Genomic DNA, 19,343 nt, shown 5'->3' with positions numbered 1-19,343 from the left:
AATTTCTGGGTGCTGTCTTCTGTGCTAGAGTTGCATTCCCCCTTAGCTCTTTTAAGTGTGTGGTGTAGTTTTTAGACAAACCCAGTCTGAATCATGCTGCCTTGAACTGGTTTGATATTTTGCAGGAAACGTGAATCAAAATCCAAATGCTCAGAGCATTTCACAAGCAGGTAAGATGTGCGTCTGAATGCCTCAGGTGCCTAGAGCAGTGTGCAGCTCAACAGGCAGGGGAGATGGGTGGGGTGAGGATCTGTGGGCCCAGCAGGTAATACATGTTTCTCTTCTCTCAGGGACGGAACTAAAATCCATCAATGACTTCCTGTTTCAGAGTCAGATTGACAATATCAACCTCTTCAAGGTAGTGTGAAGATTGTCTTCTGGTAGGACACAGAGGGGTAAAGTGACTTGGTGGGGGTCATGCAGGAAGCATGTAGCAGAGCTGGGAATAAAACCTAGATGTCCTGACTTGGTCCTATGCTTTGTTCAGCACACTAGCCTACTTCCTGCCAGCTTCTCTCCATTGCCTCAGTTGGCCTTAGAAGGTATTCTTTATGTTGGCTATGGCAGCATGCTAAAGCTGTGTGCACCCAGGGAGTGTAGTCTCAGGCCACGGCAGCAACACATGAGTGGAGGTGGGCTGTCTGTGGGTGAAGCAGGGTTATTTATACATTTGGGGATTGAGATGCTCTCCTTAAGGTGCTCAGAACTAAGCCAGGAAGAGCTTTGCTGAGGCTTAGAATGTATTAGCTCCCTGCCACACTTCTGTCAGCCTCACCAGCAAGCACCTTGAGACTCTGCCAGTCTTAACCTTGCTTTGCAGGTGACATTCAGCACACCCCAGTTCCCCAGAGATGTCTGCAGTGTCCAGTCCCTCTTACTGGGCCCTCACAGAATTTATTAATTCTGCTGTCTCTTCCGTTGGCTCACTGAGGACGCTCTTTCCCTTAGTATGTAGCATTGAGATGGTTCATTAATAAAAACGAGAATACGTTTTTTATTAATCAAGAACATAGACTTAAGGGTTACTAAGCAAGAGAAAGAGAGACTGATATGGTTACAAACTAAATAAGTAAAAATACATTTTCTAGCATCTAAAACTCACCAGTTTACAATCCTGGTCTCAGGCAATTTCTCACCTACAGTCCTCTGCATCTTCAATCCATGAGGTTGAAGGATCTACCTTTAAGAGATTCCAGGAGCGCCAGCCTCTTGTCCCTTTAGTGATGGATAGCTAAGGGTTCTCTACATTTCAAGGGATTACTGGACTAAAGAAAGGGATTCTTCTGAAGTGTGTCCCTAGATAAAGTTCTTCTCCTCTGCTGTTTGTCTCTTCCTGATGACTTCCCATGCCCTGGTTGACTTGTATATAAATATAACTTCCATTGTCTTTAGCTGTGGCTTACTTTAGGTTGGAGATGCAGGCAAACAGGAAAAACAACATTCCTTTGTCTAAGGCAAACTTATTTATCAAGTCTGCCCCCAAAAGGTATTTAGGAATGTATTTCCAGCACACATACATAACTCTGTACAGACATCGTGGAATAATGCAATTAATGACCTGCGTGTTACCAGTTTTTACGTGATGCTGGTAACTAAGTCGTATTCACCTCTCCCAATCATTCCCTGTCCGAGTGCGGGTGCCTGCACTCTTTGTTTGAGGTGAGGTCTTCGGTGACTGAGCCCTGTAGCCGAGTCTCTCTGTTTGCATGTGAAATAAAAATCCTTTCCAGGAAACAGTCTGATGGGGGGGACCTATCCCAGTACCCTTGATTGGCCTTTCTTTCCATGGACTCAGGCCCTTAATTAATCCAGCAGTCTTTAAAATGGCCTCAGCTCTGGTATTGAGCTGTATTCTGATAGCACCTTCCCTGGAGGCAATGCCCTCCCACTCTTTGGGCCTTTCAGGCCCCAGCTCTCCTGCTGGGCCACTAAAGAGTTCAGTTCCTCTTCTGGGATGCATCAAGTCCAGACCACTTTCCCTGGGGTGGGGGTGGGGGGACCCAGGCCTGCCCTCTACTCCAGGTCCCAGCCCAGGGACCCTAAAGATAGCAGCAGTCCGCCATGTCCCTTTAACTAAGCTGTGTTGTTGCTAGGATTCCCTGGGCCACTTCCCTGTGCCCCAGCACGTTCTTCACTCTTCCCTCAGGACCTTGTCCTGGTTGAGTCCCAGCTGCCAGCCTGGAGCTCCTTCTTGCTCCCCACAGTCTCTTCCCGCACTGCTCCCTCAGACAGCCAGGCACATTGTCCATGCTCCTCTAGGAAGAAACAGAACTGAACTCTGCTGCTCTGCACTGCAGCTCCTTTTATATGGGCCTGCTGGGTCTGGATTGGCTGCTTCCTGCAGACCTTCTGTGGTTGGCTGTGTCCCACACCGCCACTCTAGGCAGCTTGGAGGACTCCATTGCCCTTTTCTGGGCTAGGGTGTGGCAGGGCTGTGAAGCCTCCGTGGGGTTGCAGAGCCTAGTCCAGCCCATCACAATACCTTACAAGATGCAGTTTGGCTAAATATTCTGACAACAGTGTGTTGGGTGTGCCCTTTGCTAGTTGGCCTTAAGGAGCTCTTAGGTCACTGGGCTTGAAGAACACATTCTGGAACCTACTAAGTCATTTAGCTGCAATTATAATAAAGTATAGCTCACAGGCTATTAATATTACACTGTGCACTCCTCTCCCAGCATCGCTATTGGAGAAGAGACGGGGGGGGTGGGTGAGGAAGGGATAGTAGTCCAGCAGGGGGTGCTGTAGGATGGGAAAGGGGATTCTGAGTATTAACATGCGCTCTGTCTTCCTCCCACAGGTTCAACGGTACTGTGAGAAAAGTCTGATCAGCAGGAAGGTATTTCCCCACTGCTCCTTAACCAACATGGCAGGACAGTCAGCCTCATCTAGTTCAAGACAAGGGGCAATCTGGCATTTAAAAGGGAAAGAGCATAGCAGTTGGGCATATGGCTGTAAGCCTCTTGCTTTCCTCTGCATGCTCATTATGCGTTCCTCTGATTTATAAAATGGCCCCTTCAAACGTCCCCAGCTTCGGTGGGTATTTGTTCATAGTGTATGGCAGTTAGTAAGCACTGGAACGCTAACAGGTGCTCGTTCTGCACTGTCTTTTCTGGGATTCTGTAAAACATGCCACCTCTAGAGGCTGCGTCGTGTGGAAGGGGCGAGCATTAGCTGTTTTGGTTCAAGGGAGGGAAGACACTCCGGCTAGAAGAGTTGGGAAGCACTGAGACATGCCACAGTGTCTGGCTTCTGTAACAGGCATATAACATGCGGTGAGGGCCTTTGTATGTGATGTGCTGTCAGTGCGTTTGTATCCTTTGTAAATCCTACTTTTTATTTATGTGGCAGCTTTTTGGGTTTGTGGAGAGATATGGAGCCACCAGTGTTGTAAAGATTAACAAGGAAAAGCAGAAGATGGCTGGACTGCAGAACTTCCTTCTCACCCTGCATCAGGGGCCAGACAAAGGTGAGTTCAGATGCAGGGTAAAGAGGCTGTGGAGCTTGCATCTATATGGGCCAAGGGGGGAGATGAACTCGGCTTCAGAGCTGTCTCTGGGGAGCGAGACACGGGCTGCCTTAGGGAAGCGAGTGAAGCAAGGGAGGAGTAGGCCATGAGGAAGGTGAAATTTGAGTTCCCTACTCTACCTATTCCGTTTGCCAGAGTGGGTGCTATTTATCGGAGAAGATTTGTTCCTTTCCTCAGGGAAGTGGCATGTGTTCCATAGTATACACCTTAGGCCACCTTAGCACCATGGCTAAACTAGCATAATCCCCGAGGGTAGATGCAGTGTATTGCAATGGATGGGGTTGTCTGTCTCTCTCAGAACTCTACTTCCTGGACCAACAGTAGCTAGGTTGACGGAAGCATTCTTCTATCGACCTAGTTGTGTCTGCACTGGGGGTTAGGTTGCCATAGCTTCAGCACTCAGAAGTGGGGATTTGCACATCCCTGAATGCCATCACTTTTTCAACCTAAATTTTACGTATAGACCAGGCCTTAGCTCTTGCATTCTTACTCCTCTGGGAATGGAACCTAAGCTCTGATTGGGTGATTTTCCCCCTCCCCTCCTTTTCTCTTTTGATCTGCAGCTGCTATTCAGTGCCATCCTGTGGAGGTTGAGGATGGCCAGCCCAAGATGGCATCTCCTCTGATGCAGATTGAAGGATTTCTCTCTGCTCTCACCAGTGCAAACCAAGATGGGAGAGTCATCCTCAACTGGCAAGGTATTGGAGCGAAGAGCACTCACAAGGCTCAAGCAAAGCAGCATTAAAGCCACTGGCTAGTACCTAGATACCTCACTGATGGGAGACTTAAATTTCTAAGTATGATTAGATTGTAAGCCTTAGATTGCATAGTAAGAGACAGGGCTGTCTCTTACTCTGCTCAGCATCATATACACAGCATCTAGCACCCTGGGGTCCTGCCGGATTGGGGCCTGGGAGCAACATAAATAATTAGTACTAGCTGACTGGTCCAGCAGGAATGTGAGACCTCTGTTGGAAGGGCCTCATTCCCTGAGACAAACAGTCTATGTAGGGGTCTCATGAAGCTCACGGAGAAACCTTGGCAGAGTCACTCACTTGACGCTGGAGCTGGCCATCCAAACTATTACTCCTGGGGGAATTCTGTGTCACTGTGCTATGCAGAATTTGCACGGAATTAATGTTCTGCACATAACTTCCTTTTTCCCTCGCAGAAATGGGCTACAGAAGCTGCTGGCTGCCACTAGGACCATTAGACCTGGCAGAGCCCAGCTCCTCAGCCTAAAGATAGAAAACACTGCTGGGGTGACAGGGAGGGAGTTAGAGGGTTCCTGGCAGCTGCGGTTTCCAGCACTCCCTGAGGGAAGGAGGTGGCGTGCAGGAAACTCCACAGAAGCCTGGGACCCAGCATCAGGCTGTTTCTCTCTCTGGGCTCTGAGGAGTAGTGAGTGTGGATGTCTGGGCTGGGGGGGTGCCCCATGGCTGGGATTTGGGGGGGAAGCAGGTCTGGGCTGTGGGGGCTCTGTGCCTAGACTCAGTGGGGGATGGGGTGTGAGGGTCTGGGATGAGGGGATGCCCTGCGGCTGGGCTTTGTGAGGGATGAGTTGTAGGTGTCTGGGGGAGGGAGCAGAGAAACAGGAACTGGGTTGTCATCGGGGTTTCTTTAACTCTCTACTCCTGGGGGATTTTTTTTGTTGTCTGTATTGTTACAGATGTACTTGCTGACAAGTATTTTGAAATAAATTTCCAAAATAATTGAAACTGGTGTGATATTATTTGTCAAAACAACACAAAATATACAGAATTTTAAAATATTATGCACAGAATTTTTAATTTTTTGGCGCAGAATCCCCGCAGGTGTAAATGATTTAGATGGGCCCTGCAGCACTCTGCTCCTGCTTTGAAAGTGGGATTTCCCTTCACAAAGTGGTCTGCTGATAATCATGAATGTTCTACTAAGTGGTGTGTGTCTGTTTGTCTTCTTTACCCAGGCACTGTAGCTAAGAGCAGCCTCAAATTCCTCTTGCTGAATCCAGCTGTCCATTTTGCGAAGGTGCTGAAGGAATGTCGTGCTGCGATCATCGCAGGGGGCACCATGCAGCCGGTAAGGGAGCAAGGTTGCTTCTTTAAGATCTAACTGGCCTGTTAGGCACCTTCTGCCAATCCACAGGCAGCAGTAGGAGGAGATGGATATTGGTTGTAACTGGGATGCTTTAAAACACACCAATGAACCATTAAGCAAAACGAGAGCCATGTATTCCAACCCCATTTTAGCACATTTCTCCATGCTGCCCCCATTGCAGTGATCAGGCTGGGAATCAGCTTTCCCATCCTCCTGGTGGCGGGGAAAAGGTGACTGTCTCTTTGCGTATTAGCATGAGGCCTGGGGACTTTGTGCTGTGCCCGTGCTTCATTTATTGCTCTGCTCAGCAGCAAAAGAAAAGCACTGTAGGCACCAAGCAAGACCCTCCTCTGTCCCATTGCGCAATTCCCCGTGAGGTAGCTACAGGATTAACAATTCATGATGGTACAAGCGTTGCAGGACCCAGTCTCCCTGACACGCTGTCCATTTGAACTGCTAGGGGTGGGTGTGCTAATACCCCCTTTGCTGTGCCTCCCACCTGGGAGGATACTCACCCGAACGCTTTCAAACATCGTAACTCCTCGGAGTAATCTCTTCATTAGACGTCTCATCCTGTCTGAATGCCTGGCTGTGGCTTAACATTGCATAAAGGTGGGATGCCCTGGGCCAAGTCTCCCAGCCTTCAAGATATCGGATTGCCCTTTGAGTTATGTGGTCTAATCCAGTCCCTCAGGCTGAGTGCAGCTCAAAACTAGCACTGGATAGAAATCTTCTGACCGATCTTATAGTGCTGATCTTGCCAGAGGGACCTTCCAGAAAAATCGGGATTTCAGTAGTGCCACAGTGGTGTGCACGACCCATCCATGTTAAGCTTTTCTGTCTAGCCCTTCTTCCCATGGTTTGTAGGTGTGCATACCTCAGAATGACAGCACATGCCTGCTTCCCTCCTGGTGTGCACCTGCAGCAGGAGGCAGAGGGGTTCTTTTAGATCACTGCTCATGCCAGATATTTCAGTTTACTCATTTAATTTTACCGAAGCTCAGTCGTTTCCATTGGACGAATGTAAGCCACTCGCACAGTCACACCAGAGAAGAGGGAGTGGTTCCCGTGCTGCAGCTCTCTGTGCGTAAAGCCATGTGGAGGGACAAGGGACTAAAGACTCTAGGGGAAAGTCTACACTGCAGCTGACTCGGGCTTGTGGGCCTCGGGCTAAGAGGCTATTCGGTTGCAGTGTAGATGTTCAGGCTCAGGCTGGGGCTCATGAGATGGGAGGGTCCCAGAGTTCAGGCTGCAGCCTGGGCCCCATAATTTACACTGCAATAGAACAGCCCTGCAGCCTGGGCCACGGGTGTCTAACTGCAGCATAGACATACCCCAAGTGTCCCTCACTTAGCATGTGCTGCCTGCAGTGACTGGAGGGTCCTTTAGCTGTTGTGGAGACTAATAAAGGGAGGGAGGGTGCTGGCTCTGTGTCTAGTAAAATAGTGATTCTCCTATGGTATCCCTCTGGGAAAGTCACAACCCAGCCACCCATCAAAGCCCATAGTAGTCACAGTTCTACTCTTGGCATGAGCCTGGCTCGTGGGAGGTCTGGCGCCTTGGCATCCTGGCGTGATGGGCTTCCCTGTGAGAGACCCAGTTGCCATGGTTACGCTGCGAGCCATGCCCCCGAGCACTGCAAGGGTAACACATGCAGACTGTGTCGTACCCTGCTGTCTGGATCCTCCTCCCGCCGTAACTAACCAGCCCTAGGGAAGGTATTCAGTCTGTTGCCCGTTAATGGCAAGGCAGGGGAGTGGACGAGGTGTGCTATGGTACTAGGAGTTGGTCCCTGATCAAAGAGGCAGACCCAAGCTTGGAAAGCTGGGCTGAATGCCTCGCTCACCATGTACGCTGTGGATGGCTTTGTCTAAAAAGAGCATTGCGCTGGTAGGATGAGGCTATTGGACCACAGGGTGGCGCTCCTGCTCTGTGCCTACTAGCACTGGCCATAGGAAGCCGTGGAAGCGGCTGGCTGCTGCTTCAGCCCATGCTTTGTGGGGTCTCTGCTTTCCTGACTAGAAACAAATGGTTCCCCCAGCCCTGCAGAGGGCCCTACCCAAGGACTTGAAGAAACTTTAATTGCAGTGTGGGATGGTGCAGCTGTGCTGGCTGTGGAACTGCAGAATTTACCTGCCAATCAACCCCGCCCCCCCGGGTACAGCTCTGGTTTGAGGCCAGAGCTGCACCTACAGTATTTCTGCACCCGTTCATCCCTCTGTGGGACCTTGTGTTTCAGGGTCCCACACCTGCACCAAGTACCCAGCACATGTCTTCCCTCTGTCCTTTTCCCCAAACCATTGGCCTGACTCCTCCTCCTCCATCCTTGCGTCTGATCCTCCCACCCGTGCTGTGTGCTGACTGCAGCCCTTCCCCATCTCCTGATGAGAAAACTTGGGCTTTGCTGATTCTTCTTGGCTCCTGGTTTGTAGGTGTCTGATTTCCGAGAGCAGTTGCTGTCGTGTGCCATCGGTGCTGACAGGGTGGTGGAGTTCTCCTGTGGTGAGTGTCGGTGGAGGGGAGCTGGTCACATGCTCTTTCTGTGGCTGGGCCCCTAGTTTGGCTGTATGGGAGTTCAGGCAGGTGCCGTTGACTTGTTTGCCAGCTCCTTCTAGTGACCAGACATCCTGCCTGGAAATCCCAGCAGCAGAGGGCAGCCAAGTTCCCTTTCACCTCTGGCTGCTGGTGTGTACTGTATTCCTCTGCCCCAGAGAGAATGGGCAGGGAATGATTTGAACCAGGTTATGGCTGATGTGATCCATGAAAAGGCATTGACAGGCTTGTGCTAAAGCTGCCTGCACTCCCCCAGACCAAGGGAAATTAATGTGTACCTGTGCTGCTACGTGCATGTGATCTACTCCCAGGGACCTTGCACTATCAGCTTGCTTTGCTTGAACATCTGTGGCTTTTATTCCGTCTACTTGTTTGTCATCAGGTCATGTGATTCCGCCAGACAACATTTTACCCATAATCCTCTGCAGTGGTCCATCGAACCAGCAGCTAGAATTCACCTATCAGAAGAGAGACCTGCCTCATATGGTCAGCACAGCTATTTCATTCTTAAGCTATGCGGTCTGATGGTTCAAGGGGACGGTTTGTGTGCAGAGTGGGAGATTCTGGGGGGCTCTAAGTCCAGAGGGGTGTGCACATTGGCAGGGGAGTAGTCCAGTTGTGGGGGGTTGAGGGTGGGCATACTGGGGGTGGTCTGTTTTTGTTAAGCCATTTTAAGTGAGTTTAGTGCTAGTGAAAGCTGACTTGACAGGCCTGGAGTGTGAAGCAAAAGCTTCCCCATCCTCCTTTGCCTTTGAGGAGCCCCTAGGAGTGAGACATCGGTTCTCTGGCCCATTCAATCCTTAGCTCAACCTGCTAACAGAGCTGCCAGTGTGCTCTCGCCATCATTCCGGGTGTGTGAAGCGGACACCTGTTCCCTGGGAAATGAACAGACGCACTGAACAGCCATTGCTTTACAGTGACTCAGGCCTGCGGCTTAAGACGGGGAGACCAAGGAGTGAAAGGGAGCATGTTTGTTCCCAGGCCCGGGAGCCAGCCAGTGCCTCTAGGCAACTGTTGGTGAGCTAGCACTGCACTGATTTCTCTACGTGGAAGTGGCTACACAAGTGTCCTAAGACTTGTCAGTGGGAGGCATCTGTCTTCTGGGTCAGGGACAGGGCAGGAGAATTAGGCCATGGCAGTGCCATGGTAAGCCCCAGCAAACACCAGTCTTTCTACTCTTACAGATGGATGAGATGGGCCGAATCCTGGGTAACCTGTGCAATGTGGTCCCTGGGGGTGTGGTGTGCTTCTTTCCCTCCTATGAGTACGAGAAGCAGGTGTACACGCACTGGGAGGGGACGGGGCTGCTCACCCGCTTGGCAACTAAGAAGAAGGTAATTGTGTAACTGAGGGTGGTTGGTACTTTAAACAGAGGTTTCAGAAGGCCAACAATTATCTGCACATTACAGGCCTTGTCTCTCTCTCCCCCCAAATTGTTCTTATATCCTGCACAGCAGAGCAGAGAGGATGTTTATCTAGCCAGTCCCTCCAGTAATGAATAAATGAAACTTCCCACACGGCTGATCACTGAGCTGGGATCTAAATTAGATTAAATGCTGTTACATGGCTCCTGTAAATGCAGAGACGGTCTTCATCTGCATTAGTCAGCCTACAGTGCTCTCTGATTCCCTTGCTATGAGGGGCAGGTTATTAAGTTCTTACAGGGGATTTGCTTTCCCCAGACTTGGCTGCACATCCCCTGTCCAGGGAATAGTGTGATTGACTATGGGCTTGTCTTCACTCTAGTGGAGACCTGCTAAATTGGCGGCAGAGCGCTCTCCGCTCGACCCCGGTATTCCACCTCTCCGAGAAGAGTAAGGAAAGTCGACCGGAGAGCATCTCCTGTCAACGCAGCGCTGTGAAGACACCGGGGTAAGTTGATCTAAGCTATGTTGACTCCAGCTACATTATTCACGTAGCTGGAGTAGCAAAACGCAGGTTGACTTACCCCGGTAGCAAAGACACGCCCTAAGACTCAACTCTATGCTGTCAATTACACACAAGCTTTCAGCTCACTGTGGGCCTACTGGGAGGACGAATGGGTCTTCTGGTTAAAGCACAAGACTGAGGGTCAAGAAATCTGTGTTCTGTTCTTGACTGTGGCACAGAGTCACTATGTAATCTTGGTTAAGTCACTTAATCTGTCTGCCGCTTCTGTAAAATGGGGATAATACTTGCCTACATCTCAAGGTTCAGTGTTTTAGCATGGTACAAAGGGTGTATAACCAGGAGTAATAGAATGAAATTGAACAGAAGAAAAGTGGCTGAATATCAGGAAACCTTTCTGAACAGTGAACTCTGATAACAAGGCCTCCAAAAGCTTTCCTGCTTGTGCAATTTAAAACTGGATTGAACAATGCTCAGAAGGCTGTATTGTGAGAAACAGACCTGTACTGCTCCTCAGGAGCTGAACTGGCAATAACCTCACCTTTCTGTAACTCTGCTTCCTCTCCTACCCTATTTGAGTTCTAATCTCCCCTGGGCAGGGACTCTCTTACGTTGTTTGAACAGCACATCAGCACACATGGGCTCTAGTCACACCTGAGTGCTACTGGTCTATAAATGATCATACTAGTTCTGGAGATCTCATCCAGCTTTGTTACCCTCTTGCTACACCTGAATTCCCAGATCTTGTCCTCTTACGTGGATGTTTCTTTCCACTCTTCAAACAGTAGAGATCTGGGAGCATGGACCCATGAAGGAAAAAAACCTGGTTAACATCTCAATAACTGGACATGTCTCCAAAGTCACTAATGGCCATCACTGCTGCTACTCTGGATTTGCTAGGTCCACAGGTGCTGAGCAGGGTACCATTAGGATGTGTCTGCATTGCTTAGCCAGGGGCATAGTTGGACATCAGTTAGAGATCAATGGTAACATGCCTCTAGGCCCTCCTCTTTGTGTTATTTTTGGAATGGCACCATTAAATCTTCCTGCTGCAACTTATGCTTTGTGCCTCTGACAGATATTTCAGGAACCCAAGAAAGCAAACCAGGTGGAGCAGGTGCTGGCAGAGTACACCAAGTGCATAAAGGTAAGCAGCGTTGGCAGACTGCTGGACGTTCAATACTCCATAATGCAAGAGCGTGTTTCTAAAGTAGGTGATGTGGGTGGTTAATTGCTCTGGCCAATGTAGACAGGTCTCTGTGCTGCCAGTGCACAAAGTTTCCACAGCTCCAGTGTCTCCTGAGTCACTGGGGGTTCTTTTGTACAGCGCTGCAGCCAGGTGGGCGGACATGTGACAGGGGCCCTGCTCTTTTCCGTGGTTGGAGGGAAAATGAGTGAAGGAATCAATTTCTCTGATGACCTGGGAAGGTAAGAAATATCTGGTTTGTTGCTCATCTCCTGAGGTGGTATCTGAACACAGCTCTCTGCTAATGTGGTTGCTGGTTCTCCTAGGCTAGAGGGGAGGCTGGTCAGGACTTGGGTGGGAGACCTGCAAGTAAACCTCAGGGGTGCAGGAAGTGGGGGTGGTGTGATTGAGTCAGGGCTGAAAGCAGTGTGCCCGGCATGGTGTCAGGAAGCACTGTGAGCTAAAGGGGCCTTTCAGACACAGCAGACACCCAACCACTCCATGGTCATGAAATAGCCTGAAGTGCTTTTCACAAGACAATGTTGGGGTGGGATAAATCCCCCCTCTGGCTCCCCGAATTCCCCTGGCAGTTTTCAGTTCAGTATTTCCTTGTCACATACGGCTGGGCTGTGTTGTTGCTTCCATGTCAGAGTTGACTGCATTGCAGTGGTAACCTCCTCCAGTATAGTGTCCCTCTCAGTTTGTTTGGGATGAGAGGGTATGGAAATATGAGCAGGCACTAACAATGCTTGTGTGTGTCCCCCTCCTTCCATTTCCAGGTGTGTTGTCATGGTGGGCATGCCTTACCCCAACATCAAGTCCCCAGAACTCCAGGAGAAAATGGCCTATCTTGACAAAACAATGGTAGGAGGAAGCACCCCAGCACCTATTTCAGCTGCTTCACTTACTGTCCTTTCAGGGTCCAATTCCCTCTGTGAACTAAAGACCTGGCTCTTCCTGTGCCTTTGCCCATGTTTGCTGTGTCTGGGTCAGTCACGCTGGGCAGACGGATCTCCTTGAGTGGCTTTGGGGGTAGTAAATGGGCTCAATAGGGCTGGGGCCAGGCAGAGATCTGCAGGAATAACCCTGCTGAGTTCCAAAGGGGCACTTGGCCCAAGAGAGGCTACCAGAGCAATACTGCACGGAGAACTGCATTCCAGGGTCCTGCGCCTCTTCCTAATGCAGTGACTCCTGCTCATTGCCTGCCACAGCCCCTGTTCCATGCAGCTCTGAAGCCCTGGGGGTTGGCATTGAAGCTACCTTCCTCCTTCAGATGTCCTGGAGCTGGTTAGTTTGATTGTCCACTCTGAGAAGCGTGACCACATTTCAGTCACGCACTAGAATCTGGGAAGAGCTTTAATTCCTATTCTGAACTGCATATGCCTTTTACTCAGGCTGTGTCTACACTGGCAACTGAACAACAAAACTTGGTGTTAAAAAAACACACACCTCCTGAGAGACACAAGTTTTGCCGACGACATGCACCAGCGTGAATAGGTCTTGTTAACAGGAGTGCTCTCCTGCTGACAACGCTAATGCCATTTGTTAGGGGTGGAAGTTTTTTGTTGGCAGGAGAGCTGACAAACAGCAGCTACACTGCGCACTTCTTAGCGACACGGCTGTAGCAACACAGCCCTGGCACTAAAAGCTGCTTTGTGTAGACAGTCTTATTTCTCTCCTTTAGCCAAGAACTGCGGGCCAGCCACCAAGCAAAATGCTGATTGAAAATCTATGCATGAAAGCAGTAAACCAGTCAATAGGTACGACTTCATCTTTCATGGGGCTGGATGGGCGGAGTATGGAGAGCAGTTTATGGTAGCTAGGGTCATGGGATAGGCAAAGAAGCAGTTGTGGCAGAGTGGAATTGGTGGGGAGCTGCATAGGGAGAGGGAAGAATTGTCATGGCACATGCAATGTGGGTGACAGGAGATCCACCGGTTACCTGATTGATTGTGTTCAAGCTATTGGCTAGCAGCCTGGTGGAGGCCTGTATCTAGAGTGGATCTGCTGATAATCTTGGGCATGTAAGGATAGGGGGGATGCAAAGTGACAAAAGTCAAGTTTCCCTTTATGGTGATCTGTGCAGGGCGAGCGATTCGCCATCAGAAGGACTTTGCTAGCATCCTGCTGGTAGATCACAGGTATGCACGCCCCTCCGTCTTCAACAAATTACCCCAGTGGATCAAGGAAAGAACAGAGATCAAACCTACCTTTGGACTAGCATTTGCAGCGTTAAGGAAGGTCAGTACTATTTCATGCACCTACCAGTAGCCAGCTGTTCTGAGCATTCACTATGTCTCACTTCCCCTTATGCACCCATCAACTCCACCCCTGTATGTCCTGTAACTGCTCCCCAGCAATACCTTCATGCCCTCTTCCCCCTGCTCACAGGCCTGACTCCTCTGGATACTAGAGAGTTGGGGCTAGGAATGAACAATGTTATGTGATTTCCTCTCTTCCTAGTTTCACCATGAGAAGAAGTCATGTTATAGGTCAGAAGCCTCCTGAGGGAGATGGAAGAGCATTGTGCTGATGAATGGGTAGAGGGGTACTGAGTGGCTGTATCAGCTCAAAATGGAGCCTTCTGCAATTGCTGTCCCTGCAACAGAAGCTGAAAATTATTGACCAAAGTTATTCTTGCCTATGTGGCTACTGGACCGATTATATCACATCTGAGCTGGGCTGGACAGTGGAAAGTACCTTAGCTCAGGGTGTGTGCGTGTTGTGGGGGGGAAGCACCCTCAGCTAGTGCATCTGAACTCCACTCAGACTGGGTTTGTGTTACTCCTCCTCTTTGTTCTGTTTCCCAGCCTTGGGTATTACTATTTGCCCTCTTTGGGGCAGGATGAAGTAAAGTATTAAAAATCAGGCTAATGTTCCATGGCGGCTGCTGATTTTTCTTTCTAGTAGGGCGTGGGGGACTAGAGCTTCTTAGGGCCTCCATGGGAGCAGTACAACACCAAAAAGCTCTCTGGAAGCTAGAGACTAGATTTCTATCCCCCTCAGCTAAAATTCTTAGCCCATGCTCCATAGATCAGCTAATTCAGGAAGGGCAAAAGCCTTAGGCTGCTTCAACTTCTGAGGCATTTTCAACTCTTAACTTTGCCCTGCCTGAAGTTACATCTCTGACCACTGGCATTGTGTTAATCTGTGCTTTACCAGAGCTGGGGGATGGCAGTACTGCTAGCTGGAGGGATGGGCCTGACTTGCTTTCCCCTTGCAGAGGACAAGAATGTTTAGGGAGCATACAGGAAACTTTGGAAACTTTTTTCTGCCATGGCAAAAGTGCTGGGAGAGCATGATGCTCTAGCACTACACACAGGGCTTCAGTTGTTGGGGGCTGAATCCATCCCAGCTGGGTGGCTTGTGTTCGTATTTACCCACCCCCAAGCTTTATTTCCTCATCAATGCTGTGTAAGCATTCTCCAATTGAGGCTACAGCCATTCACCTCCCTCCTGGCCTTTCTGCTAATGGGGACCAAGAATGTTAAGCTGCTGCACAGACCAAGGCCTGTGTCACCATTCCAGCAGGGGCAGGAAGTAAGTCTATTACTCCACTTTACTGACCTAGACATAAAGCAGTACAGCATTTATTTCATTTCCTTTTGATTACACACCTGTCTGCATGTGTCACCTCCAAGTGTTCAACTTTACTGCGGCCTTTTCCTGGGGCTCAGCATAGTTTAGTGTAAATCCCTTTAAAACACCCTCTCCCTTTCTTGTAAAGGGTGCCACATTCATTCCTGGCTTTTGGATATTTCAGCTTTGCAGGGTCGTGGGCGGCTGCCAGGAACCAGGGGCAGCTCTAGACATTTTGCCCCCCCAAGCACAGTGGCATGCTGTGGGGGGGTGCTCTGCTGCAGCTCCGGTGGACCTCCCACAGGTATGCCTGCAGAGGGTCTGCTGGTCCCACAGCTTCAGGAGGTCCACTGGAGCCACAGGACCAGCGGACCCTCCCCAGGCGTGCTGCCAAAGGCTGGCTGCCTGCTGCCCTCCCAGCAACCGGCAGAGCACCCCCTGCAGCATGCGGTCCCAAGCACACACTTGGCATGATAGGGCCTGGAGCTGCCCCTGCCAGGAACCCCCCTAATCAGCTATGATTACTTTTTGCCACCTGATAATTCAGGCAAACCATTAACTGATGTGCTCTAGGCATGGGCCTTGGCTAACTCCTGTCCCTGCATGCGTCTACACATACCTGGATAAAATCTCCATTCTGCTGCACCCGAATGGTACCAGTCCCTGCAGAGTCTAGCCTATCTAAACAGAGCTCTGACTTGAACACAAACACTACAAGGTGGTGCTAAAGGACATCTCCTTTCCACCTAAATGAAACATCAACTTGTTAGACACATGTTCCACTTAAGCAAACTATGACTAGACTGTACTGTAGTTGCATAGTTCACCCTTCTAAAAGTTGTAGGTAGAGGCTTTCAAAGTGTGCAGTAGAGGTAGGTGTACAGCAGTTTCAGGGCTTACGTTTGTCTCACACACAGTACCCCTCTGCAAAATGCCTGCTGTTCCCTAGCTCTAATGGTGGACAGCTGGGCCTCTCCTCCTTGAATGTGTTAATTAAAAGCACTCCACTTGTAGACTGGAGTGGGCTAGAGAAGTCTGCTGGGTACTTGTAACTCACTAAGGGAGCACTACAGCTGCTGTAGAAGGCATTCATATCCAACAACAGAGGTTCCATGGTTCTCCTACAGCTGTTTTCATATGAGGGAGACTGTGAGGCAGCGCTGGACCAACCCCCTTCTATCCTATCACCCATTTCAAGAATTCCTGCACAGGAGAATCCAAACAAGTAAGGCCCAGGATGCAGCTGGCTGAGGAGAAGGCTGTTAGAGCTGCCCCTGCAGTTGTGCTTGATCACGCGCAGTAGAGATGCTAGTTCTGATCCTCCGTGAGCATGAGCTGCCCTCCAGCTACAGCAGGATTTATTGAGTGAGCAAGGAACAGCAGCATTTGAAATTAAATGCACTATTTGTCAGGGAGGGGAAGTAAACAGAGCAGAAGTAAGGTTCATTGATAACTATACTCAACAGTGGTTAGAGATGAGGAACAGCAGGCGCTAAGAGAAAGTGATGGGGTCCCTCTGCCAGGCCTGTGCCCTCTCACCAGCAGTTATTTCCAAGAGCTGGTCCATTTCTGAGGTGCTGAGCTCAGCTGGACTGGGTTCCCAGTTGGCCAAGAGGAAACCAATCCCAGGCGTGCGGCATGATAGCATTTACGATTCCCAGTCGTCTTCCTCCTCATCCCCCAGGGGTGGTTGTGGGGCTGGCAGGGGTGGGATTGAGTCCGACATGCGGGCAAAGGCACCAGCAGGTGCACTGGGAGCATCAGCACTTCCTGCAGCTGCAGGCCCCTTGCCTGAAATGCCTAGGGGAGGAAAAGCAGGTGAGTGAGTGAGGCCTAGGCACTAGAATTGAGAGGTGAGTTGACATGAGGGAGGATGAGGAAGGCAGCAGCTAGCCCTGCATGTGTGTGAAATCCTGCCTCATCAGCTGAGTGATTCAGGCACACAATCTCACCTCCAATGCTGCTGGGAAAGGGTTCATTAGCTAAAGTGCCAGGTCAGCATTTCCAGCTGCCAGAACAAGGGAGAGCAAGGACCAGAATCATCTCTGACTCTGCGAGCAGGGGAGGAGGCAGCCTCCGGCTGAAGCAGGACAGGGGCGGAGGTGGCTGCCTGGTACCCACAGAGGGCCTTGTCATTAGGCTATGGCTAAAAAGCCTCAACAGCAGTGGGGAGGCCCCAGCCCTTAGAGAATAGGCATATTCAAAATGCTTCCCCCCTCTGAGGCTCTCTGGATATGCTGAGCCTTTGCCCAGCATGTGCAGTGAGAGAGAGAGACAGACACACACAGAGTGCAGAGACGGAAGCTTTCCTTGCGAGTATTAAAAACATACAAATCACACTACCTCAGCCAGTGCCCAGGTTTCTGCCTTGGGGATGCCAAGTAAAGCTTAGGCACTGAAGGCAGCTAAGCCTCTCCCCACTACAGCATGCCCCACACCAGCACCCCTGGTCTGGATTCACTGCAGTGACACTCCGCCATTGGCAGCATTGGTATACAAATCAGTTCTTCCTGCTCTGCAAGGGGATTGCCCTGTCTGGTCCATAAGGGCATCGTGTACCTCCCCCACAGCATCGAAGCATTCAGCAAAATGACATGCCAGGCTGGCCAAAAGCTTCCTTATTTCTAACTTCCGCAAGCTGCAGCAAGGAGGCAAGAGAACCTGCCCCTCTTCATGTCACGATACAGGAAAGGAGCAACCCCCCCCATGGCACGGTACCTTTGCGCCTCAGGAGCAGCTTGTTGAAGAGGTCGGACATCAAGTCTCCACCCTGTGCTGTGGTTATCACTGAAAAAGTAAAGCCCCACAAATCACGTGACAGACCAAATGCCCTGCTCACAAGGTCCAGACCTGTACTAATGGCTAGTTATTAACTGGGGACCAGCTCAACACGTGGTCAGGACACAACAGGAGGACAGGGTATGTCCTACCCTATTCGACGTGACACACTGACCCTGCAGGGTACATTGTTGCTGTATTGGTAGAACTGCCTGGGAGTTCAAGGTTGACTAGCAGGATATGCTGAAGGCTAGGACGGAGCTGCCTTGGCACAGATTGTGTTGGGACCCTCACTTGGAGATTAAATAAATAAATTGACCCCTCCCATCCTTGTACCACATTTACCCTTATGGATGGCCTTCAGATCAAAGCACCGAAGGCCTGCCTGGGAAACGTGTCAGCTTCCTACAGCAGCTCGGAGGAAGGAAAAGGTTGGGTGTGTCAGCCAGTTTAAATGAACTGGAGTTAACCAGTCTACTGAAAACAGCCCAACCGTGCCCCAGGACTTCCAATGGCACAGTTTCCTCTCCAGAGGCAGCCTGCCCTGAGCTATCTTTGAAATGCTTCCAGCGATACAAGTTCACATGAAACATGCTCATTTCCACCCTCGAGAGAGGAGAATTCCCAGTGCAGAGCGCTAATGCATTTCTGGCACCTAGGGGCTATCGAGTTCAGGCAAACATTCCAAACTGTAACATGAGGTGAGATGAAATCCCTCTGCTCCAAGGCTTCTGTGCAGTGTTGGCTTTGCCTCTCAGGTGTTTATGGGACCCCTTCACGTGGGTACCGAAGCATATCTAGCTGGGGGTGGGGGAGTGAGGATGACAGCGCTCTGGGCACCTTTTTCTTGCTCCTTCTGCTTCTTCTTCTCCAGCTTTCTCTCCTTAACGCTTCGGAGGTTGGCCTTCCCAATGCCGCCAGCCTGGCGGATGGACTCCAGGAGAGTGGCCCGGCCAGTTGAAGGATTCACAACTTCCTTTGGAGCCCCCTGGACTGGAGCTGCAGGGATACAGAAAGGAGTCAGCCCAGAGGAACCAACACCATCTGATGTCTCAGCAATTAAAAATTTTATCAGCAGGGATTCTACGTGCTGCTGCTTTAGCTAAATCTAAATCCTAAACCACATGCCTGGGTATAAAACCTGAGAGTGAAGAGCTCTGGCACCTCATCACTTGCCCTTTCCAAGTCGCCGGGAGATGATGCAGTGTATAGAATGCAGGGGAGCCTATAAAATAAATCAGTGAATACTGTGGGCTGTGCAGGGTGCTGCCAAATGAAGGGCTTTGAGCTAGAATCCTTCCCTGCACCCTCATATTCTGTCCCTTGATCCCAAACTGACCATCTCACACCGTTCTCCAGAGAGCCCTCTGCCCTACAGGGGAACAGCACCCACTGGCTCTACAGGAAGACCTGCCCTGCCCAGTTAGCAACACAGGGATTGTCAGAATGGATCAGAGCAATCCATCTAATCTGGGGCCCCCATCTCCATCCAGCAGTGGCCAGTACGAAATGCTCCAGAGGAAGGAGCAGTGTAACCCCAAACTAATTCATAGCCTGAAAGCAGAAACACTGCTGCTTCCCTGGGTTTGGATGTAGCTTTTTTGCATTGCTCCTGTTTTAAGAAATTCACTTCCTTGTGGAACCAAGAGAAAACAGCCCGGACCTTATCAAAGGAGCATTGTAAGGGATAAGAGTTCTTGTGACAAATGTTTGTATCACACTAAAGCCAATAGAAAGGTCCAAGAAGATTTTAAG

General features: G+C 50.2%; 2 protein-coding genes across 8 annotated transcripts in view; one reads left to right on the top strand and one right to left on the bottom strand.

Annotated features, from left to right (window-relative positions):
• DDX11 (DEAD/H-box helicase 11) overlaps positions 1–19,343 on the top strand; it is a 50,290-nt gene that overhangs the window by 20,647 nt on the left and 10,300 nt on the right. For 2 of the 6 annotated variants that reach the window (XM_030543264.1, XM_030543255.1), the window contains exons 13-26: positions 126–170; positions 291–358; positions 2,798–2,836; positions 3,349–3,466; positions 4,090–4,224; positions 5,475–5,587; positions 8,038–8,107; positions 8,541–8,644; positions 9,343–9,492; positions 11,124–11,192; positions 11,373–11,473; positions 12,011–12,095; positions 12,916–12,991; positions 13,318–13,472. In XM_030543264.1, the coding sequence (XP_030399124.1) occupies positions 126–170; positions 291–358; positions 2,798–2,836; positions 3,349–3,466; positions 4,090–4,224; positions 5,475–5,587; positions 8,038–8,107; positions 8,541–8,644; positions 9,343–9,492; positions 11,124–11,192; positions 11,373–11,473; positions 12,011–12,095; positions 12,916–12,991; positions 13,318–13,472 (1,328 nt within the window). Of the gene's footprint in view, positions 1–125; positions 171–290; positions 359–2,797; positions 2,837–3,348; positions 3,467–4,089; positions 4,225–5,474; positions 5,588–8,037; positions 8,108–8,540; positions 8,645–9,342; positions 9,493–9,904; positions 10,031–11,123; positions 11,193–11,372; positions 11,474–12,010; positions 12,114–12,915; positions 12,993–13,317; positions 13,473–13,694; positions 14,111–19,343 lie in introns of those variants that run through there. The other 4 variants (XM_030543295.1, XM_030543271.1, XM_030543280.1 and 1 more) reach the window with 4 other exon arrangements.
• Positions 16,136–19,343, bottom strand: part of WASHC1 (WASH complex subunit 1) — an 83,937-nt gene continuing 80,729 nt past the window's right edge. For both annotated transcript variants that reach the window (XM_030543310.1, XM_030543317.1), the window contains 3 exons: positions 18,429–18,587; positions 17,529–17,597; positions 16,136–16,610 (listed from right to left, as the gene is read on the bottom strand). In XM_030543310.1, the coding sequence (XP_030399170.1) occupies positions 16,459–16,610; positions 17,529–17,597; positions 18,429–18,587 (380 nt within the window). In that variant the 3' untranslated portion in view covers positions 16,136–16,458. The remainder of the gene's footprint in view (positions 16,611–17,528; positions 17,598–18,428; positions 18,588–19,343) is intronic.

This window comes from Gopherus evgoodei, chromosome 1 (assembly GCF_007399415.2).
Source record: "Gopherus evgoodei ecotype Sinaloan lineage chromosome 1, rGopEvg1_v1.p, whole genome shotgun sequence".
NCBI lineage: Eukaryota > Metazoa > Chordata > Testudines > Testudinidae > Gopherus > Gopherus evgoodei.
This window is presented reverse-complemented; position numbering and strand designations above follow the sequence as displayed.